The sequence below is a fragment of the Propithecus coquereli genome, unplaced genomic scaffold, assembly GCF_000956105.1.
Source record: "Propithecus coquereli isolate 6110/MARCELLA unplaced genomic scaffold, Pcoq_1.0 Scaffold175, whole genome shotgun sequence".
Taxonomy (NCBI): domain Eukaryota; kingdom Metazoa; phylum Chordata; class Mammalia; order Primates; family Indriidae; genus Propithecus; species Propithecus coquereli.
The window spans coordinates 960,015-984,684 of record NW_012142190.1 but is presented as its reverse complement, the minus strand read 5'-3'; the positions used below and the strand labels follow the sequence as shown (position 1 = coordinate 984,684).

The 24,670-nt window shown below is 41.6% G+C and overlaps 1 protein-coding gene across 1 annotated transcript in view; it reads right to left on the bottom strand.

Moving 5' to 3' along the window:
* The window catches only part of MTUS2 (microtubule associated tumor suppressor candidate 2), a 369,464-nt gene that overhangs the window by 149,851 nt on the left and 194,943 nt on the right, over positions 1-24,670 (bottom strand). Inside the window, exon 4 of the mRNA XM_012642132.1 lies at positions 12,958-13,119. Coding sequence (XP_012497586.1) covers positions 12,958-13,119 — 162 coding nt within the window. The remainder of the gene's footprint in view (positions 1-12,957; positions 13,120-24,670) is intronic.

The window sequence follows — 24,670 nt, the reverse complement described above, 5'->3', positions numbered from 1 at the left end:
TGCTTTCCACAGAGGTTGCACTAGTTTGCAATCCCACCAACAGTGCATGAGTGTTCCTAATTTCTTTATTTAAGATGTGTCCAGGAAGGGGAGCTGATGCCTGAGCGAACTGGAGGGAGGCAGGCAGAACTGGCAGAGCAGCCCTGTCTAGTGCGAATGCACATCAAAGTATTCAACAAACACGTTCGATGATGTTGACAAGCTACTTATATTTTTAAATTATAGCATGACTTAAATTTGTGGAATTTAATTCAGAGGTAACCACCTGCAAAATTAATTTTTATGATACAAGTAGAATTTCTGTAACTCACAGAGTAGCAGCCTCTCTTTTCCCAGGGATTTTTTTCCTTAGGTAGAGAGGAACCCTTTAATAAGATACTAGCTGCTCAGTTTCTGTATAACTATAGGAAATCCTTCTATACCTTAGTCTGAATAAAGGAATTTTATTTTCTGTAATATATCATGCCAACATGACAGAGTCAGAGGGCATACTGACCAAGAATCTATCTTTGGATCAATATTTTCAACTGGAAATATTTTCATACTTGCCACAACAGTGCAAACCAGTTAGAGGAGTCAATGGGTAAAGCCCAACTATCCATGTAAAATTATATGGCTTAATGTACTAGAGAGATGTTGTATTTGACATATGAACAACAGAAAAGCATTTCATGAAAAGTTTGAGAAAAAGAACCACTGCAAGACCGAGACTAAGTCTCTGAAATACTTGGGATCCTTCCTTTTACACAGCCCTGCATAGGACGTTTAGTGTATATATATTTTTTATCGTTAACACTAAACCCACAACACTTTCCATTGTCATCACACTGACGTCAATGAGGCAACGATCATTATTAACTCACAGGAAAACAAAATTAGAGGAGCGGATCATATTTTACACCTCCAAACATGTTCAGTACAGTGCATTAGCTCTCGGCCTGTGTCTGAAACCTCTGGGAGGGAGGGGTGTGGACAGACCACAGAATTATCGTAGGGGACCTGGGAAGCTGTATGTGCGGTAACCAGCAAAAAGACCTGAGTCTCTAAGGTGTATTTTTTAATCATGGTTATTTCAATACAATGTAATTAGTTGGCTTCCATATGAGTAAGAATATTTAAGCAGCATAGCACAGAGGTTAGATCTACAGGTTTTTAAAGTCAGACAGACCTAGGTTGATTCCCGCCCTGCTACAAAGAAGTTGTATGACGCTGGGGGAGTTACTTAACTTCTCCAAACCCCAGTTTCCTTGAGCATTAAATGAGGTAGAGTATGTAAACCCCTAAGCATACTGCATGGTACATACATTTGCTCAGCAAATGTATCTTTTTTAAAAAAGGAAAAGAAGAAAAGACTTTTATAAAATAATTTTGTTATTTATATGCCTGGTATCTAAAACACTTATGCATCCTTTCAATTATTAACATAGACTATTACATGTAAGACAAATTAATGTTGACTTATTTGCCACCATAAACTGAATCGAGACGAGTCTCAGTGTGAGGACAGGTGAATGCCCAGCACACGAAGACCATTTGCTTCTCTGGAGTCTCCAAACTCATGCTTATAAAGTTAGATTTCGAAAGAGGTACACTCCTGGATATATTACATTAGCTTCCATAAGAAATCTCTTCAAACAACTGTTATTTAATATGTATCACTGATTTAATTGATTTGTGGCTAATTGGTTTGTAGCCACAGGTGATATCAGCAAGATGGCCAACTAGCAGCCTGCGGCACTGTCCTCCCTACAATGACAGCCAAAGCAACAAATAAACAACTACAGCTTAATGCAAATAACTAAAGGAGAGTGCTGGAGTACATCAAAGGAACAGCAGAAACCCCAGCGAGCCCAGAAACTCAGGACAGCCACGTGGAGAAGGGAAGGAAATGCCGGGTCTCCACCATCTAATCCCCTAACCAGAATTAGCTGGGAACCAGGCAGAACTTCTCCCTGTGGTGAGGAGGTAAGCAAGAGGTCCCAGTAATCCCTATCAACATCCTGGACACCTGAAGACCTCACTACTGAGGTCCTCTGCAGCCCTAACAGGCACTAAGCCCGGCTGAGGGAGCTGCCTGACATCCACACAGCCGTGCTCCCCCAGAGGAGACGATGCTGTGCTCCACTCCCACGGCCCGTGCGCCTACTGCGCTCTGCCACCTTGGACCTGGAACCTCAGCTGGAGTGTCTCGCTCTGGTTGAGTAGCCCTGGTTCCCCTTCACCTCTGACTAGGCCACCGCTGAACCACCCCCACCTGGCCGTGTAACGCACCCCCAAGCCAAGGGGCAAACAGCTGTTACACCCTTCCCCGTCTATTTTTCCAGTTTTCATGTTATGCTTTGAAAGGCTTTCCCTATTCCAAAATTGTAAACTATTCTCTATTCGATTATGAGAAAAAATGATTTAAAACATAAATTAAAGTTATTATCAGTTTTGTTTTTCAATGAACTGTTTTAAAATTCATGGAATTAAGATCTTAAAAATTTGTGCTAGGAAGTGAGTTTTTCTCTCCTGATGAAATGGCAGGCTCTTTTTTACCCCTGATTATGTTTCTTCTTTTGCCCTTAGCCAGGAAGCTCCCAGCTTGGTTTTGTCGCACGCTTTTCTTCTTTCTATTACTTGGATTTTTATCTCTGCATTTGTGTTATACTGTGCCCTTTACTGCAAACTACTTTGGATCTTTTCTGAAATGAGAAAATGAGTAAACAACAAATAAATCAGAAAGTGATTAAACATATAATAGAAAATGATTAAATAAATCATCAATAAACCAATTATATTTAATTTAAACTTTTGCAGGTCACTCTTTTCTTAGACCATCTTACTGTGAATTCTTGGTCTACTAGAATTGATTGGAGTCCAGGTAATAAGATTATAGACCTATCACTCTCATTCTAATGTTAATAGGTTACAAATCTGTTTACCTTATTGTGAGTCTCTTAAGGGTTAGGGCTGTTCTAATTATTATCTTTGAATCCAAGTGCCTGTGCCTTAAAGCAAGCACTTAGATGTTTGTTGAATGAGTGAACCAGAAATAAATCACTCACAAAAAAACTCACATCAGAGATGTAGGTTAAAGGAAAAAGCCCAAGTACTCCCAGGGTATGTTCTGTTGTTGGTACACGTCCTACCTACAACAGGGATGTCAGCAACCAAGCAGCTGAGACACAAAAGCTCCACCATCATTAGCCTAGAATCACTAAGGGAGGAAAACAAAGTATCACAGTTTAGAAATGTTTCCACCAGGGGTTAAAACAACAAGGTTTTTGTTGTCTAAGTAATTAAAATAACCCAAACACCTCGCAGTCCCAAGAAATCCAATTATTTGGGATTTAACTATAATCTGCATGGTCACCTTTGCTCTTTATTAATAATTCCCTTGATGACAGAACAAGGTAATGTGAAACAAGATTTTGTTTTAGAAACTAGATTTTATTTAAATTAGAAATTCAAAAGAATGGAATAAATGCAAACCTAAAAGTCTCTAATAAATTTACCCTTTCACAATGAATTTAAAATGCAAGGAGACCTTCGGAGTTAGGTAAAACTTAGCAGAAAAAGTCCTGAACACATTTAAAACAAGCTTTCTCCTTTGTTTTCCCAATCCACAGCCTCCTCGGACAACTCAACTCCATCTTCTCTGTGGCCTCCTTACCTGAGCTGGGGAACGAAACAAACAAGGCCTCTTTCTCATGGATCTTACCCCTGACGATGGAGAAAGAACACAGCCCACCTTAGCCCAGGGAGCCCTGTGACCTCAACCATCTCATGAGGTCAGCACGATGGACACTAAGGGAGATGACCACCTGTGAGCTCAGTTCAGAGGCTAGAAAAGGTGGGAGAGGCCAGGTTGCTGGGTGTCTGCAGGGGTCACAGCCAAGGGTCTGCACAGCGGCTGCTGTGGGGTCCCCTGCCAGGTAAACTGGGGGTTGTTAATCCTTGTATGCCTCCTAGTGCATCCTCCCTTGAGTCAATGATGCGAAAATGGATAGAAAATTTGTATGCCTTTTGAAAATCAAATACAGAGCCTTAGGACACCATTGAAATAAGTTTCTGAGTAGGTTTGGGTGAAGACTCAAGAACTGTCTGCTGCGTGTCTCACTGGCCCTCCAGTGGCTGGGGCTGTCCCTCACCGTGGACCCTGGAGGAGGAGGCTGCCGCTGACCGCAAGGCTGCAGGGTTAACAGCAATGAAGAGAGGAAGCCAGCACAGAGAGATGAGACTGGAGGCAGCTGTCAGCTGGTCTACCTGGCAGGGCTCTGTAACTTCCTATCAGTGCATGGGAAGCCGACCTCCTTGCCCAGTTCCACGAGAGACTCAGAACAGGTGGGTTCTCAGGCTACCTGCTGGAGCCAGTACTAGCAGAAGGGCATATCTCTGACTTATCCTGGGGCACTGGTTTGTCCTGTTGCTTCATTATATAACCACCTGCCACAAGTCACAAATTCTTTCTGAGCACTGGCTGTAGCAGGTGCCCTCAAATCATTAGGGAAATTATAACTTTCATTCATTCAACAGGCATTTGTTGAGAGCCTGCTTTGTGCCAGGCACGTTGCTGGTGCTAAGGATTTGGGGATAAGTAAAACAGGCACCACTACATGAATGAGGGCAGAGACATTAGACAGCCGCAGAAATCATCAGACAACTACATTCATGAGAAGAGCTACGAGGGGAGAAGAGCCCTGGAGAGGCAACATGCAGGTCAAGACCTGAAGGAAAGACAGGTGTTAATGAGAGCAAGGAGAGGAGGAGGGGCGGGGCTGTGTGAAGGGGGCAGGGCAGTGTAGGGAGGGAAGGGGCTGGGCAGGGAGCGGGAGGGGCCAGTCGTGTGGCATAAAGGATGCTCCTAGCAGAGGGACTTACAGAAAGGGCCACCAGGATGCTGACTATTTTCAGGAAACTACTGGCCTGAAGGAAACATGGCACAGGAAACTTAGCTATCTTTTAACCAGTAAGTAAATATTACAGATTTATGGGCAAAAGCAACAAAATAATCCTGTAGAGTAGGGCATAGAAAGTGTTTCAGGGGCTTCTCACTTTTTGTCTCCTAGCTTTGGAATTGTACAGGCATCTTCTGTTGGAGATATGTGGGATCACAGGGAAGTTTTTCACTACGATATGGTTTTCCTCTGCACTGGTGAATTTTGAGGAGGAAAAAAGGCGTACTGTGCATGGTCAGAGCAGCGCGGGGTGTGAGGTGGGGCAAGGGAAAACACAAATAAATACCAATTTCAGAGAGAGCAGAGCAGGTCTCGTTAAAGCCGCTCTTCTGCCTATGAGAGACGGGGAAGTGTCCATTTCCCCCTAAAATTTCTTCATACTCAAATTAACCCTCTCAGACTCGGCCCTTAGGAAATACCTACTATGTTCTATGTCCTTTCATTTATATTAATTCTCAAACCAATCCCATGGAGTAGGTACTATTATCCCCCCACATTTTTTAACTGATAAATATGAAAAGAGTCCCTAATGTCGACTTGTCCCAGGTCACATGGCCAGGACGTGGAGCTGGGATTGGTGCCCACCCGGCCTCCTGGTGGGAGTGGGTGCCTTTACCACCCGTCCTTCAGTCCACTGTTGAGCCCTGCTGGGAAAGGCTGTTCAGTCTCCTACCTGTAAAAGCTAAAAAAGTTTTTCCATTATATGCTTTAATTACTGCTTAGTCCTGGAGCTTCAACAAGCATCAGGGCCCCAACACCAAAATCTTCTACAACTAAATGGTAGGAAAACAAATCCCATATTTTGATTTGTTACACAAAAATAGAAAAAAACACTTTTTAAATAAAAAACTGGCAAAAAATTGGATTTATTTTAGGATACACAAAGGCAAGCTAGAAGAAATATTGATGCAAAATGACCATTGGGGCGAAGAAACAATTTGGCTTTTTTTGCAGTCCCTGAGACTGTCCTCTTAAAGAGCAGCATCTGCAATGCTGAGGCCAAGAATAGACGCCACCCCTTGACGGTGGATCAGGCATTTGGGACATGCACTGCATTCTGACATTACCACTAGTGAACCAACAGGTCACGGAGGGTCAGAAAGCAAGTGAACCATTTTGTCAAAGCTCCCTCAGAGTCCATCTCCAAGGTCAAGTGGAGCCTCTGCTCTTAGACAGAGAAAGAAGGTGCAGCTCCGTCCAGGACCAGCCCCGCTCGTGCCGCAGGGCCTGGCTTCCCCCGCACCCAACAGCCCTGCTCCAGCTCTTCTCTACTCTTCTCACCTTCACTCTTTCCTCTTCTTGATGTTTCTAAACATAAAGGTTCAGTCTCACTCACTCTAAAGACCAAGAACTTCCTTTGTCTGTGCTTCCCCTTCAAGCCGCCACCCTATTTTCCTCCCCTTCCCCTTTCCACTCCTCGGGGGAGTGACCTCTGCTCATGGCTTTTGTTTCCCCAGCTGCTCTCCCCTCTGCTCTGCAAGCTCTTTCTGCACAGGGGCCTCCCCTGTCTGCTCTTTCTGTGTTGGTGTCACTGACGGGGCTACTCTCAGACCTTCTTTTTCTTTGCACTCTCTACATCGTCTCTGGCAAACTCACATATACCCTTCACCTCAATTCCCAGAGCAAAGACTATAAGCTCATGACTTCCAAATCTAAACCTCCAACTTGAAACGTTCCTTAGAGCTCCAGGCTTATTCCCAGCTGCCCACTGAACATAATAATTCGGATGTTTCCCAAGCACCTCAAACTTACCTCATCCAAAACCAAATTTACTATCTGTCCTCTAAACTTGTCCTTTTGCCTTCAGTCTAGTAGGTAAAGGCAGCATTAGCCTCCCAGTCGTCTGAGTGAGGAAGCCTGTGGCATTCCTGACCAAGCCCTACATATGTTAGGCTGTATAATAATAGCTCATTAAAACATCGATCCATAGGCTGGGCAGGCAAGGTGGCTCATGCCTGTAATCTCAGCACTTTGGGGGGCTGAGGTGGGAGGATCACTTGAGGCCAGGAGTTTGGGACAAGCCTGGGCAACATAGCAAGACCCCGTCTCTACAAAAAGTAAGAAAACTTAGCAGGATGTGGTGGTGGGCTCCTGTAATCCCAGCTACTCGGGAGGCTAAGGCAGGAGGATGATTTGAGCCTAGGAATTCAAGGTTACAGGGAGTTACGATCGTGCCCCTGCACTCCAGCCTGGGTGACAGAGCAAGACTGTTTCTACAAAAAGAAAAAAACACAAAAGAATAAAACCCCAAACCCCATTGATCAACAATGTCTTAATAATTGTTTCTCTGTGCTTCCCCCGCACCAGCCTGTGAACCCTTTGGGGACAGGAATCATGTCTCACTCATCTTTCTATCTCCAGGACCGTCTATGCCCCAGCACAATCCTCAGTAACCTGGTCACTGAATCCAGGAAGGTAGAGCAACTGTTCAATGTGCTTTGGTCTAGAATAGGAAAGGAAGCAATTATTATGGTCATTAAAATCTATGCCTAGAAGAGCAAGTCCAGTAAATCTGTTGGATGCTTGCAGAACACTTGATAAAATGTTTACTTGAGTTTTCAACAAAGCTCACCATAAGAAGGAACAAGCAACCATAGACTTAAAATGTTGCCTTTGGAGAAAGTGACACACATGTTCAGTAAGGAAGGGCTGTGTGTATGTTTTCACACACACACACACAAAATGATTTCTGCTGTTAAGGCAAGGCTCACACTCCTCTCCCTACATGGCATTATTTGGAGTTCTATGGAAAACCTGCAGATCGTTTGTGGGGTCTATTCAGCCATGAGCGAGGTTAGTAAGGAAGCATCACACAGAGGTCAAGACATCCCCACCTGAACTCCTAACCAGGTGGCCTCAAGGAGAGCTGGACCTGCGGCGGGAAACCCTAGGTGCTGTCCCGATGCCCACCATCTCCAGTTCACACACATGGCATGCGCTGGTAATGGACATACTGCAGCCACAATTGTGACAGCTCCCAGCTGGGTATTCATAGTATTATGGAAAGAGCACGGGGAACATGCACAACACACGTTTATTTCTGGATGCCACTGCATGACCTTGGACAACTCAGTTCACATCTCTCAGCTGCAGTTTCTCCATTTGTAATAAATTCTCTGCCTACCTCTTAGGATCTTTGTGAGGATCAAATGAGATTCTGTACATTAGTGTTTTCTAAAGTAATACAAAGTGGAAGAAAATTGTTATCAAGATTCCCTGGCTTTCAAAAATTGCCTGTGTTATGCAGAAATGCTTGGGAAAGTAATGAAATCTTTATGGTCCTAAACACTACCTGCCGTTTCCCCTCTTCTTGACACTTGAAATACCTTATTTCCATTTAACTCTCCTTCCGTGAAAACAACCACTCTCAATGCACATTTTATCATGCTATTATGTGGCACTTTAAATACATAATAAAGTAGAGAGACTAGTCAAGTTAACTTGCTGTATTCCATTACCCAACTTGAACAATGAGCAGTGTGTGGCCAATGTTGTTTCATCTTCTATAAGACACAGACTCTGCTCACCACCGTCCTGGGTTATTTTGAAGGAAATCGCAGATCGCATATTTCATATACGTGAATTTCTAAAACTCTTAAAAAATAGAACCAAAACTACTACCATCAAACTCAAAAATTAACAATTTCTTAATATCAAATAGCCAATGTTCATATTTTCCCAATTATCTTCAAAATTTTTTTTGGTGTGTTTGTTTGAATTAGGATCTAAAATTAGATCCATGCTGCAATTGGTTGACATAGTAGTCTTTCATAATCTACAGGTTCTCACTCCCTCTCCTTTTCTTCCCCCCAAAGATGTTTTAGTTTCTGTTTTTACAATTTTTGTTGTTGATAAAAAACCAAACTGTAACCCAGCCACAGCGAGTCCACTTGCTCAAGACTTCCTGGGCGTGGCTCTGGGCCATTGTCCTCAAATTTAGCGCAGAATAAATCTTTTTAAATTATTACAGAAAAAATCCACACAACTTTTTGTTGTTGCTATTGTTGAGTATCATCTGGTCTGTCCTACAGAGTTTCCTAGAGTCTGGGTTTGCTGACTCTGTCCCCAACGTGTTATTGAATATGCTTCTCTACATTCCTTTGTATTTCCAGTAAATTAGTTAAATCTAGAGGCTGCATCAGATTCATTTTTTCCCCTAAGACTAATTCATAGGTACGTGGTATATATTTCCATCAGGATGGTTCATAACATCTGGTTATCTCTCTCAACTGCTGATCATTGCCTTCATCTACCGATTGATTAGAAACGCAAAAGGGTGATATTTTCATATCTTCTTTATTAGCTAAATACTTTCATAAAGAGAAACTTCCCTCTCATCAACTATTTGGTTATCTCGAGAGACAGAGTGAATAGGAGAAGCAGCTAAAATGTTTTATCTGTTTCTTTATTATGAGATTTTAAAATAATGAGGTTCTTTCCTAGCATGCTCCAAGCGACTGGTTTTGGGTGTGTTTTGTATCCTATGTTCTCATTGACACACATGTATTTTGATGAGCATTAATCCATTGCAGTTACTAATCTTATTGATATTCAAACTCTTTTTAAAATTTTATATTTTTACCAGTAGAAGCTTATATAGGTTGTCTCTTGAGTCTTTTCAATAGAACCCTTCTTAGCTTTCTAGTATGGCAAGATATTCTGGGATCTACTTTTCCTGTCTTAGACCCGTAACAGCTGTTGCTTCAAGAACCCCCATCTCCCTGTCCTGGGAAATGTATTTAGAGACCACAGCCTGAGCACTAGGGGTGCTTGTTACTGTTGGTTTAGTCACTATTTATAACTTTCCAGTGAACAGAGCTGGGAATACTGCTTTTAAAGATAAATTCATAGGAGTTTATATTTTATCCCATAATACCCACATCACACTTATCCCATAATGTGCACATTCAGAATAACAGCAGATGCAGAATCCTAATACCAACATTACCACCAACAATATAATTATTGAAAACACTTTCGGATTGTTGTGGCAATTCTTTCAGAACCTAGGGTATATATTATGAAGGATGTACTTCCCTGTGTGGTTATGCCACCAACAGGCTATACAATCACTTTCATTTGATTCAGTTCACTTTTGATGTTTAGATATCATTTTTAAAAAATTTAATGTTAATGCACAATGGTGTAAAATATTCACGTGACTTCAAATCTACAAAGCAAGGTGTATTCAACGTCTGTCATTGGCCTCTACCTTTATTCCCTCCTTCTGCCCCTTCCTTTCCCCTACAGGTAATCATTTTTAAAAAAACCCACAGCTTGTTCTTCTATTGGTTTTTATGAATATAAGCTTACATATAATTTAATCTTTCCCTATGTTTAGATAGGAGGTAGCCTACTGCACACTTTTCTTTACCTTGCTTTTGATACTTACGGATTTGTTTCCTGGAAATCGCTGTCTAGTGGTACACGGAGAGATTTCCACACATCCTGGGGCTGTGTCACAGTCTGTTCAGCCAGTGCCCCGTGAATGGACATTTCAGTTGTTTTCAGTCTTGTTTTTTTTTTGGCTTAAAACAACACAAATTTATTCTTTCACAGTTCAGGAGGCCAGCAGTGTCCAATTGCAATGTCAGTAGAACTGATTCTTTCTTGGGGGCTCAGAAGGCAAATCTGTCCCATGCCTCTCCCCTGACCTCTGGTGGTTGATGGCCATCCTCAGTGAGTAGTAGCATAACTGATCTCGGCCTCTGTCGTCATGGGGTGTTCTCTCTGTCTACCCTTGTGTGTGTCTCTCTTCTCTTTTTCTTATAAGGACAGCTGTCATATTGGATTTAGAATGTTTTCAGTCTTCTGTTACTTTGAATAGTGCTGCAATGAATCACTTCACGACTGTTTTTGCCAGCCTACCTTTGGGAAAGACTCCTGGGGCGGGACTGTCATGTCAAAGAATGAATGCACGTGTGGTTTTGTTACATGCTGCCAAACGCCCCTTCACAGGACTTGCACCATTTCATATTCCCACCAGCAATAGACAACAATGCCCGTTTCCTTGTAGCCTCACAAATAGGGTGTGTTGTCAAACTTTTGGGTTTTTTGCCAGTCTATTAGGTGCAATTCTGTAGTCCACTGACGTTTTATTTCTCATTTTTCTTAAGAGTGAGGTTGATTATCTTTTCATGTGACTAAGAGCCATTTGCATTTCTTTGTTTAAGAATCGTCTGCCCAAGTTCCTGGCCCATTTTTCTACACCAGTGGTTCATGAAGTGTGATCTCTACACCCCCAGCAGCAGCAACAGCAGCGAATTCGTTAGCAATGCAAATTCTCAGGCCCCAAACCAAACCTACTGAATCCAAAGCTCTGGGCACGGGGCCTTGTAATCTGTGTTTTTACAAACCCCGCTGGTGACTCTGACGCACTGGAGTTTGAGAAACATTGGTTGATTCAACAACTGTAATTAGACTTATCATAGGCTTATCTAATTATTTTCTAATTAAACCAAGACCAAACTGTTAATAACCTGGAACTGCAAGATTCAAATTCTATGTGACATTAATTCATTCATTGATTAATTTAACCATTAACAAAAAGACGTTAAGTCTGTACTGTGAGTCAGGCACTGTGGCAGGCAATGGGGATGCTATGTTGGACAAAATAGACAGGGTCACTGCCCCTGGAAGCTTCTCTTCCCCTGAGGAACAAAACTAGACAAGCCAATTTAAGTCTTACCGAAGGGAATGTCGAGTTGCTATTAGAGCAAGCGGCTCCAGCTAGTCTGGTTAGTGGTCAGGGAGATATAAAATAAGATAACATTGGGATAACACTTTACTCCCATCGAGTGCACCAAAATGTTAGAAAGGGCTAGTACCTATTCTTAGCGAGGACATGGGTGGAAAACATTGCAGCCTCTTTGAAAAGGAATCTCGTGCTATCTATTAATGAATCAAACACAGCAATCTCACTTCTGGGAACTGATCCCATAGAAAGAATGCCACCCACTCAAGGCTGTTACTGCAGCACTGTTTGTCGTGGCAAACACTGGCTACAGAGTGAATGCCCATCAGTGAGGGGAGGGTTGGATAAGTCATGGTGCACATCCATACCATGCAGCCACTGAGAAGAATGAGCCACACCACTGACTTGGAGGGATTTCTGTGACATCTTCTGAGTAAGGAAAACAACATGTAGCAAAATGGGTATGATGCAATCTCATTTTTAAAACCTCATAAAACCCATGAGTGCATATGTATATATATTGATATATGATTATATGAGCATAGAAGAAAAATATGGAAAAATAAATACTGACATTGGTGAGCTATGCATGGTGGATTAGGGCTCAACATCTATCGCACCTTCCCAGGAGTGTGCCGTTTATAGTGCAGAGGAAGGAAAGCTAAGAACAACATGCTTTGACATCCCTGCCAGCAAACAGATGCACTCGTACACCTTTGCATCAGCTCAGTTCGCCACGTCCAGTCACTAGCTCTGTGGGTGTGGAGAGGCAGGGCACGGGGATTTCTTTTGCTGGCATGAATCCAGCAGGCACAGCATGGCTCTAGAGCCAACCGTGCTGCAGGAGCAGCTCATCCATCCTTGGGTCCTAGCTTTGGAGGTCCGAACCTTGAGCCAGCAGGGGGCACAGAGCACCCACACTGTTGTGGAGTCAGCCTTTCCTGTGGGGCTTGGGACTCATTCCTGGAGGTGCAGCCTGGAGCTTGCTCCTACGGCCCTTCCAGTGATTTCATGAGCACCCACTTCATTGAGCCAAATGCCAATCTGCTTAAAATAGCTTGGTTCTTGCTTTCTGAAATCGAAACTGTGTGATTCAAAGGGATACCAGTTACGGGATGAATGAGAGGCAGCTGTGAGAATTTAAACACATTAATATTATACACAAAAATGCCTTGAAAATAGTGGTATCATTATTATTAAATATCATTTAAAACTCATCATCCCATCTAAATAACTGATGTTATTTAGGGACTTTCAAAAGACTTTTTATTAACGCAGAAAGGGCACTGCACTATCGAGCCTCCCCTAGACAGAAAGACTTACCGGTGGGTGTGGAAGTGGATTTTGGCGCTGGGAGTAAGCTCCTGCGGGGTGCTGTCACGCTGGAGGATGCCGGCGGGACCACCCGGCTGGCCCCCTTGGGCGTGTCTTTAGAAGGCAGTGCCGCCTTCAGAGCCGGCTGTTCCTCATTCCCAAAGGTTGAACCTGCGGGAGGCAGACGGTGTGTTAATTATAACTTCATGAAAAATGGATGGACCTCTTGCCATTCGCACGTGCCAGCCAATCCTAACGCCATCATCTGCTTTAGAACTTGACCTAATTCTCAGTGAGTGACCTTGAGAAGTATCTCTCCGGAACCGTATGTGGCAAAGAGCTCCCTTTAGTCACTGCATGAATGTCTGCCACACAAATCCCCTGCATTGAAAGGGGCTCCACAAAAGCCAAGAGTAGCCTCACTCCTTGAAAATTTTACGTATGTGCACATGCACATACAGTTTGCATACGTGTAGGAGCAATTGTGTATGTATATAATTAGCATTTATTTGATAACTCACAGAGGATGGGTAGCCCATTTTTTGGAAATACAGTATGAGTGACCCAGGAGAATTGGGAATAAGAATGTGCGCATGTACCGTGAGCCCAGGAAGTTTATTCAGAGCTCCCTGAAATCCAGCTCACTGTACCTCCAGAGTAAGAAGCTTCGGATGAAGGTAGAGGGTGGGGAGAATGGAGACAGAGAATTCCTTTGAAACTCACGAAAGCTTTTTGCCTGAAAAGCTGAGGCCTTATCAAACTGGGATGACCCTAAATTAGAGCCTAGTTGATTTCCAAGACGGAAGACATTTATTGATAATTGCAGTTTACTAGTCAATTTAGAAATAGTCTCTTTGCCTCTAGAACAGCTTGTTTATAATCCACTGCTCTGACACTCTGCAGACACGGCATACTGGGATTGTGTTTGTGTCAGATTTAAATATGCAAAGTTGTTTGGCCCAAACTTTTCTTCTAAAATTTTCCAAACCTTTTGTGGTTTATACATTTGCAATCTGTTAAAGACAGTGGTACCACCATCTATTCTCTGTTAAAGGATAAATCTTCTAAATATACCTCTGAGTACAGCTGTGAGGCCTGCTCTATTAATTTAAAGAGCCTGAATGTACTGAGATTACTGCTTGTTTGGAATAAAACCGTCCAGATGTAGGAACGTGACCATCTACCGTGAAAAATAAGCAATGACAGCTGGAAGAAGTATAGAGAATTTTAATAAAAGATTAAATTTTTTGTTTTCATCCTTTAAAAAGGATAGTCGTAACATGCTACTTAGATAGGGCCTGCATAAAAAGGATAACATTATCAAAATGGCTTTAGTGTTCCTAACATCCTGACATTTTATTCAACCATTGAGAGTAAGAGATTGTTGCCTTTCTCCCTCTGAAGACCTGAAAGTCTGTTTAAAATTGTGAAGATTTGTGTTGTTTCTAAAGAAAAGCATATTTAGGAAGGAAAAATGAAGAATGTGCTATTTCTCAACACAGAACCTGTGCTCGATAGTTCTTTTAAGATGCTGTGCAAGGTTTTTTTAATAGTTCAAAATAGGGCTAAGAGAATGCATTTGCCCCATGCAAACAGAGTGAATGCACTAAAATTCCACAGAAAGATCTGCACTGTGTCCTGAGTGTCAGATGAAAAAAGCATGCAGATAAAGAAGCATGTTCGATTCAAACCCCATCAGGAAAAGCGACACCATGAACTTGCAAAACAGTGAGTCTGAGCTTCTGAATTACCCAGTGGACTCACCAGTCCAGTGCTAGAACTCAGATATTTCAGATAGGGGGAGGACAGCTCAGCCACTAGAAATATTTCACATGTATTTATCTAACGTCTAGCCTACTGCCGACATATTGTCAGAATAATCTGTTCACTGAAATGCGTAGCAAAAGCTGAATCGAGCACAAAACCTTTCTCATAGAGTCTTTTATTCAACAATTTATTAAAATTTCTTAAGAAGTGAAATATTTTGTATCATTTATAGAGCTCAAATGCCCTTTTATCAAAACCTCTTGCATCTGGCACCATTCCCTTACATGCAATTTATTATTCAGTGAACACGTCAATTCAGAGAGTTGGCTGCTCTCCAGGCTGGGAAGCAATTCATCTGTTTGAAGTACAAGTGTTAGGGAAGCTATGCACTCCCCTCTGAAAGAGGGCTCGAATTACCAAAAAATAAAATCATATAAAACTCTATTCTTGTCTATGATTGTGGGATACAGCTGGCAATAAACAGTTCCACTCTCTGAAAGCCAGCTTAAGTTGGCCAGTAATTAAATATGCATTATTCAGTAAATGAAAAGTACTCTGAATTTGGAAATGGCTGTTGAATGCTATAGATGCTCCAAGTACTTCACAGCAATGCTGACAACATTAAACCATTGCTTGGTCAGAGGAAGAAAACAACTGGAAATAAACAAACTGCCTGTGGGAACCAGAAAAATGTTCTGGAAAATTCAGCCAGTAGAAGTGGCTCACAAGGCTAATGCAGTCGACTCATTTCTAACCAATCCCAGTTGACTGTTGTCTGAATGACTCAGGCAATTTGTCCACCCTCCACTTGGCCACAGTGCAGCAGAAACATCAGCAAGGTGGTTAGTGGTGCAGATTTGGGAGCAAGATGGCTGGGGAGTGAATATCGCCTCCTCTACCTAGCACCTGTCTTCACCTCAGTTTCTTCATTTGTAAGTGAAGATAATGGTAATCTACCTCTTTAAGCTGTTGTGAGAATTAAAAGAGCTGATACCAGGGAATTTTTCAAAAGTTTATGCAAGAGTTAGCACAAGAAAACATTTAGTGTCTGGTATGTCGTATGCTCTTATGGGTTAGTTATTGACATATGTTCTAATTTTAAGTTCTGTAGCTAGTCATCATGACAAATTAGTTTTTCGTGGGAACTTGGAAAGTATTCAAGGATTAATATCAGATGGGCTGCTCTAAGTGAGCAGAAAGGAAAGGATTGAGGTAAATCTGGTAATACCTGCAGGATGAAGGACTAAGGAGAAGAGTGACAGGATGATTGTCTTTAAAATGTATGATAAACTATTTCAGATATAGAAAAAAGGTGAGAATAATAACACAATAATAATAACATCAAGCTTAAGAAGTATAACACATCATCGATTCTATGTCCAGTGAACTTGCTGGGACAGAAAGTTTATTCAGCGTTCCTAGATATTCACAACTGCTTTCCAAATGGCTTGTTGTAATTCACATTCACCACAGGTGGTGAATGTAGTGTCGCCAGACTTTAATTTTGGCAATCAGTTGGACATGACATTAACTGGTTTTGATTTTTAAGTCTCTGACAAGTGTGGGATTGAGATATTTTTCATATAGTTATTGGCTATTCAACCTTTTGGCTCCCTGACCTCTCTCTTCTCCCTGTCTCTTCCAGCATCCACCACTGACAGTTTCTTCGAATTATGGCTTAACTTTTACCTTCTGTCCCTGCCACAGCTTCTGAGTGAAGGTGGATGAGCGAGAGGTTGACGAGAGGGGAGAGGAAGGAAACGTCACACAGACCGGGCTACACGGGAGGAAGGGGATGTGTCGCTCCCTTGTCTTGCCAAGCCTCAGTGCTTTATCATGAACTCCTGATCTCCCGTTCGAAGCCTGCAGACGCTCCCCTTGGCTGCGCAAATAAGACGCAACGCTGTCGCATGTCACTCACGGCTTTCTACCATCTTCCTCCACCTGTCTTTCTCCCTGAACTTCCCATTTTGCCTCCGGAATCTTACCCTTCAGCCATACCAGACTCTTTGCCAATCACATAGTTCCCTAACACTGGCCTTCCCTGTCTTTACAAATGCAAACCCCACCGGATTGCCAAAACCCACTTCGAATGTCTTTGTTAGTCCCTTCCCATACACCTGTGAGTTAAGCTTCCCTTGTTCTACTTTGGTACTTTTGTTAAAATGTGTGTCACTTTCTTCCCGGTCATTGCAGCGTGTGTTTCTCTCTTGTCCCTTCCCTGGACCAAACAGCTCATGTGTTCATCAGTGATTCGCCAAGTGGTGGGCACAAATAACAATAGCATTATCAGCCAGCACTTGCGCAGGGCTCACTGTACCTTTTCCGAATTTCTTCAAACTGACACACACACTTTAATTATGGACGTCTCGGGATTATAGACAGACCTCTCATCTCCTTATCTCTGAGGTTTGCCACAGTGCCTGAGACGTCGGGGAGACCAATCGATGTTTCACGTGGATAGTGTAAGGATTTATATAAGCACCAAAGCTTGCCGTGAGGGTTTACTGTGCTGAGAGCCATCTTTCAGAACTTTCCCCTCACTCTTAGTCTTAACGGCTCCTCTTTGTAAAAGAGCCGGAATTCAAAACTTTTCATATCTAACCTTTTTTCCTATGGAATCTCAACTTTTCTTAGATATTTCATTTAGAAAAAGAAATAGCTTTGCTGAAACGGCAAGATCTCAGGTTTATGTTAGCTTTCTAATGTGAAAGAGAAAATATGCACCTGGGTTAAAATATGCAGCAGAGAGGGAATAAAACATTCAGTTGATACTTTAATAATCAAACTAAATTTTATTACCAAGTGATAAATGCTGCTAAATCAATGAAATACGCATCAATTAGCTAATCATGCAGCCAGAACATTACACAACTTGATTACCTGGGATTGTAAAAAAATAAAAATAAAAACAAAATCAGTGAAGAGACTAGTTTAATCATTATAATATTGATAAATATTCAAAATCAGTGAAACTCATATCTTAGAGTTTGGCTGTAATGCCATCATGTAATAACATTACATTAATGACTGTTTTGCTTTTCTTCTACAGCCTTCCCCTACCTTAAGAACCTCATTTTGGTCTAGTTAGCGTTTGTCCCCTATTGGCATTATGTCTCCTTTTTAAAATTCAAGCTCAGTTTATTGGCATTTCCAATAAATGTATGAACAGTAGTGGAAAGAGCATTGAACATGGACCAGAACTCCTAAATGCTCACCCGGACTTGAGTCATAGTCCCAACTATCCTTTTGAGGAGGTTGAGACAGCACCACTCATTACTTTGTAGGGGGATATCAGGGTTCCCGTAGACCTACGCTTCTTCCTCCTGGGGCCTAAAATTCTACAAGCGACCTTCTTTCTTTCCTTAGCACAGGCTTTTCTGACCTGGTTTGCACATGTCTTCCTCTCTTTGTAGTTGTCTTAGTCCATTTTGTGCTGCTATAACAAAATACCATAGACTAGGTAATTTACAAAGAACAGGAATTTATTTTCTCACATTTCTGGAGGCTGGGAAGTACAAGATCAAGGAACTGGCAGGTTTGGTTTTCTGGGGAGGGCTGCATCTTCCAAGGGGAGAATACTGTGCCTTCATGCGGCAGAGGGAAAGCAGAAGGGCCAGTGGGCCAAACGCTGTGCGAAGCCTCTTTCATGAGGGCCTTGATCCCATTCATGAGGGAGGAGCCCTCCTGGCCTCATCACTATGAAGTCTTCATCTCTTAATACTATCAGATTGGCAACATCTGAATTTTGGAAGGAACACACTCCAACCATAGCAGTAATGCAGGACCAGAGCAGCTCAGACTTAAACTTAATTCTCAGGGTGGGGAGATGAGAAGGGTGAAGGGGTTTAGGGAGCAGAGCCTTCTTACACAGGAGCAGAGCCTGGTCATTCTGCGGTAATGAATGGTGTGCAATGGTGGGTTTGAGGATGTTCATTTTTGTGTCACATAAGAGCATACCATCAGGGGACAGGACAACCCTGCAACAGACTGGTTGGAATCCGCTGTATTCACAATGCAGACATGTGGGACAGAGAATAGGAATACGAACTGCATGAGAGAAGAACACCAGGGGTCTCTCAGGGCAGAGATATAGAGCTGAATCACAATTTAAGAAACTTGTTTCTACCAGGGGATCTAGGGAAAGAAACCTCATGGATGAGATTTCTTTTATTGAGTTATAATTCAAATAGCATAAAATTTACCCTCTTGAAGTGTACAGTTTGTGGGTTTCAGTATAATCACAAGGTTATGTACTATCACCCCTATGTAATTTCAGAGCACATTTATCATCCCAGAAAGAAACCCTGTACCCATTAGAACAGCTAGTCCCCGTTCCCCTCAGCCTCTGAAAGCCTCTGATCTACTTTCTGTCTCTATGGATTTGTCTATTGTGGACATTTCATATAAATCGAATCATGCAATACGTGGCCTTCTGTACCTGGCTTCTTTCATCAGCATAACATTTTCAAGATTCATGCATGTTGTAGCATGTGTCAGTATTTTATTCTGTCTTATGGCTGAATAATATTCCATTATATGGATATACCATATTTAGTTCATTCATCAGTTGATGGACATAGTTTCCACTTTATGACTATTATGAACAATGCACATACACGTGCAAGTTTTTCTGTGGACATATGTTTTCAATTCTCTTGGGCATATACCTATGAATAAAACTGCTGAGTCACATGGTAACTCTGTGTTTAACATTTTGAGAAAATGCCAGACTGTTTTCCAAAGCAGTTGCACCATTTTATAATCCCACAGCAATGTATTAAGGTTTTGATTTCTCCATATTCCCATCAATACTTGTTATTGTATGTTTTATTATAGCCATCCTATGGGTTTTAAAGAGGTATCTCATTATGGTTTTCATTTGCATTTCCCTAAGGACTAGTAGGCACCTTTTCATATGCTTCTTGGTCATTTATATATCTTCTTTGGAGAAAAGTCTATTCAAATCCTATGCTCATTTAAGAAAATTATTTGTCTTATTGTTGAATTTATGTAAGTTCTTATATATTCTGTATATTAGACCCTTATCATATACACAATTTGTAAATATTTTCTCCAATTCTGTGGTTTGTCTTTTCACTTTTTTAATAGTGTCCTCTGAAGCACAAAAGCTTTTTTTATTTTGATGCAGTCTGATTTATCTTTTTTTTATAGTCGTTTATGTTTTAGGCATCATATCTAACAAACCATTGCCTAATACAGGTCATTAAGATTTACATCTATGTTTTCTTCTAAGAGTTTTATATTTTGAATCTTACAATCTAGGTCTTTGATTTATTTTAAATTAGCTTTTATATATGGTATAAAGTAGGGGTTCAACTCCATGAGATTTTGATAGACTAGATTGATCAGCTCAGGATATCCAAGCACTGTAAAGAATGAATTCTAGGAGCTGTCCCTGAAGGAAGAATAAGAAGGTCATTTTCCTACCTCAAGGATCTGGCTGAAAGACCCTGGTTGTCCTGACAGTTTAAGGAGAAAAATGTAAAGAGATTAGGTTTATGTATTGAACTGGACCCAGCTGAATTCTATAATCATGCAGAATTTGTACCTTGCAGATTTTCACACTCTGATGAAGGAGGTCTTGCCTTTCAAATGGTAAGTTGGTGATACTACGATGCGTATATACACAAAAGATGGCCAGTGTCCAGTAGTGAAACCAGAGGCTTAGTCCTTCGGTTACTATGAGCAGTGGAATATCTTCATACTTTGGTGACAATATTAATAATCATGACTCTAACCCTCACTTGGGTGAGGCAAAGACATAAAATGTAACCAAAATGTTTGTACCCTCATAATACCCTGACATAAAAATTAAAAAAAGAAAATAATATGTCACATGCAGAGAGCACCACTGGCATGGATAAAGGAAGAGAATCGAGAAGAATGAGCTGACAACTAACCAGCTCGATAGTTAATAATAGTGTAGGGTAATTCTCTCTGTGACATGTGATTGTGTACTGAAAATGTTGTCTTTTCTCCCTACCTCATACCCTTCAGCTGACATTTATTAGCCTCTGTCCTCCATGGTCTCCTACACTTCTGCTTGTCTTCTGAACGGAGATACTGACAGCCCCACCCACTAAATGCCAACATTGCTGCAACCCTAAATATCCTCGCAGATTTTGATCCCCTGTAGAGTAGCGCTGCCCCTCTGCAGAACCACTTGGTTTGATGTTTTTTCATGATGCTGAGCCTTCTTTGTGTCTCTGTCATGTAACATGGTGCCTAGAGTATAATTATTGCTCAGCATGTTTGCTGATCTTAGTTAAATCTAATTGCTCTTCCTTTAATTATGTAGCAGTTGAAAAAAAAAGACTTAATTGTGTTCATTTTTCATAGAACTTGACAAGCAGATTCCAGAGTTTGTGTGCAAGAGTGAAGGACCAGAATAGTCAAGACAATTTTTAAAGTAAAAGATCAAGGTTGGGGGTACTTGTCTTGTACAGGTTCAGCACAGCAGGGCAGATCTGACACCATAGCAAATAAACGCAGTATGGCATTGGGGTAGTGATCGACAGTAGATTAATAATGCAGAATTGAGAGCTCAGAAATGGAGCCTCACATGGCAAAGAGTGGATATTCATTCATCAAATCATCTCCCTTTTCTCCTGGGCACAAACGAAATTACATTTCCCAGCCTCCCTTCCTGGCCCCTGTGACTGAGTTCCAACCAGGAGACTGAAGGCAGAAGTGATACACGCCACTTCCAGGCATGGCCCACAAAATCCTCCCATCAATGATTCATTTTACCCCTATCTACTTGCTGAATTGGCTGAATGTGTAGGTCTCTTGAGAAGCCCAGAGTAGGGCAAAAGTACAAGATGAAAGGAGTCTGGGTCCCTGTTCTACCTGGAGGAGAGCTCTCCAGGACAGCAGACCATCCAGGGCACCTGCATTAGATGATTCACGATCAAAAATCAACTTTTGTTAAGCCATTGAAATTTTGGGGTTGTTTGTTGGCCTACCCTAATGAATCATGCTGAATGGAAACTTGGCATGCAACAGCTGGGTATGCAGACATTGCGGAGAGGTTAGACTAACATGTAGGTCTAGGGCAGTGGCTGTCTACGTAGAAAATAACAAATCCAAACCCTACCCCTCGCCCCATTCCAGGTAGTTTAATAATCTAAACATGAAAAATAAAACTTTAAAACTTTTAGAAGAGTATGCAGGAGAATATCTTTGTGATATCAAGATAAGGGATGAAAGTCTAAGACACAAAGTACAAATCAGGAGAGAAAGATGGATAAAAATCGATCATGCTAAAATGAAAAAGTTCTGAAGAAAGGGACCATAAACTTGAAGAAAAGCCAAAGACTGGGAGAATATTTGAAATGTTTATCCAATAAAGGGTCAGCATCCAGAATATTCAAAGAACTAAGGCAAAACACCTCAGTAGAAAAAAATGGGCAAAATTTATGAATGGGCATCTTATGGAAGGAAAAAACTTGAATATCCAATAACTATATGAAAAAAAATCTCAATCCCACACTTGTCAGAGACTTAAAAATTAAAACCAGTTAATGTCATGTCCAACTGATTGCCAAAATTAAAGTCTGATGATGCTACATTCACCACCTGTGGTGAGTGTGAATTGCAACAAGCCATTTGGAAAGCGGTTGTGAATATCTAGGAAAGTTGAATAAACTTCTTTCTGTCCCAGCAATTTCACTGGCCATAGAATTGATGATGTGTTGTACTTCTTAAGTTTGATGTTATTATTATTGTGTTATTATTCTCATCTTTTTTCCATATCTGAAATAGAGAGGCGGAGATCAGGAAGCCAAAAGGTTTTTCAAAGATTTAATTCCAGTCTTATTTCTAAAGGCACAGACTAAAAGGATGCTTATGGTCACCCCAAGAGATGGCTTGAAATAAGGAAGAGGAAATATTTAATTTTGACTTTCAACAGCAGAATCCCTCTGAAACTCTTCTGTTTACTAACTGGGTTGAGTAAAGCCAGAGGGACATTTCCAAGGGACAGAGAAGACACTCCCTGACAGTGACAGGTAAGAACAGAGGTGCGCAGTCTTGCCCTGCGAGCACACCACAACTCCCTGACATGGCTCATGTGCTCAACCATCTGTTCAGGGAGGGCCAGGCCGGCTTCAACAGCAATCAGGTGCCCACCAGACACAGAGTGAGGAGCCACAGCTGTTCCGGAGAAGCTGTGTGATGCTGAGAGCAGCCGCGTCAGCCGGGGAGCTTCTTTACAAAGCGACCGTGTGCTCACACCGCAGGGCATTGTGCCAGCCCCAAATGCCTGTCCCCATTGTTTCTCCTCATATGAAGAGATGAAATGTCAGAGAAGCAGAAACTCAAAGAATGCAAAAGGCACTCCAAAGAGGGGAGCTCCAGCTTGTGATTCTTAGTCCCTACCCCTTTTCTGAGAGAGTTTCTCTCCGCTGAACTAAGCGCCCAGGATTAACTATCGCTAAACTGCACTTGGATTTTACTCATTCGGCTCTAAAAAGTAGTTCTGGATACCTGTTATGTTTCATGATGGCAGGTGGAGGGTGCCGTCCACCACTTCCAGGAGTTCCCTTTCCGGGACAGACTCCTCCTGGAGGGGGGGAGTGCTTTACTTTGGGGGCACCAGGAATCTTTCAACACCTGGTTTTTGCTTTTTGAGTTGACCACCTCTAGCAGGTCCCTGGGGTCTGCATTTTTTTTTTTTATTGTGGCAAGAATATTTAATATGAGATCTACCTTCTCAAATTTTAAGTGTACAATACAGTATTGTTAACCATAGGCTCCATGCTGTACAGCAGCTCTCTAGAACTTAACTTGTCTCACACACATGGAACTTTATACCCACTGAATAGCAGCTTCCCACTTCTCCTTCCTGCAGCCTCTGGCAACCGCCATTCTGCTCTCTGCTCCTATGAGTTTGACTATTTTCGATACCTTGCATAGGTGAGATCATGCAGCATTTGTGTTTCTGTGACTGGCTTATCTCACTTAGCATAGCATCCTGAAGATTCACGCATGTTGTCGTACATGGCAGTATTTTCTTTTTTTAAGGCTGAATAGTATTCCATCGTATGTATATACCACATTTTTTAAAACCCATTCATCCGTTAGTGGACATTTAAGTTGTTTCCACATCTTTGGCTATTATTAATACACATATTGCCATAATGAACGTGAGCATAAAAATATATCTTGGAGACCCTGATTTCAATTTTTTTGATATATACCAGAAGTAAGATTGCTGGAGCACATGGTAGTTCCATTTTTAATTTTTTGAGGAACCACCATACTGTTTTCCATAGCAACTGCACCATTTTACATTCTCACTGACAGTGTATACGGGTTCCCATTTCTCCACATCCTCGTCAATGTTTGTTTTTTGTCTTTTTGATAACAGCATCCCGACAGGTGTGAATGCAGTCTTCTTGTGGTGTGGTGTTCATTCTGATGTACTGTTGTTGACTCTGGCTTTGTCTTGTTTTCTTACTGTTATTTTTTCTTTCCCTGATTTCCTTATCTATTCTTTTTAAAAGTTTATTTTTTTGAAAATTGAGGAATATAAAAACAGCAGAGCTTGATTTATAGTCTGATTTATAGTCTTAGTCCCTTGAATCTCAGTCTCCTTTTAGGAAGGAGCAGTGATAGGCTTTATTGTAGCTCAGGAGCCTTCTGCCTACTTTCCAGTAGGAAAGGCAGAGACTTGTAAGAAACGGGTCATGAATGTGACCTACTGACAAGTGGGCACTGGAGAATGACCGTTGGTTGCTAAGCTAATAGTCCGTCAAATTCAATTTCGACTTGACTGCACTAATTCTATTATTTAATAGTAGTTACTGAGCATGTTCCTGAGACAATGTTCCGCCACTGTCCAATTTTCCGATAGCTTATGTTCTGGTGGGTTGGGACAATTAGCAAGAGATAGAATAAATAAGTAAATTACATAGTATGCTAGACAGTG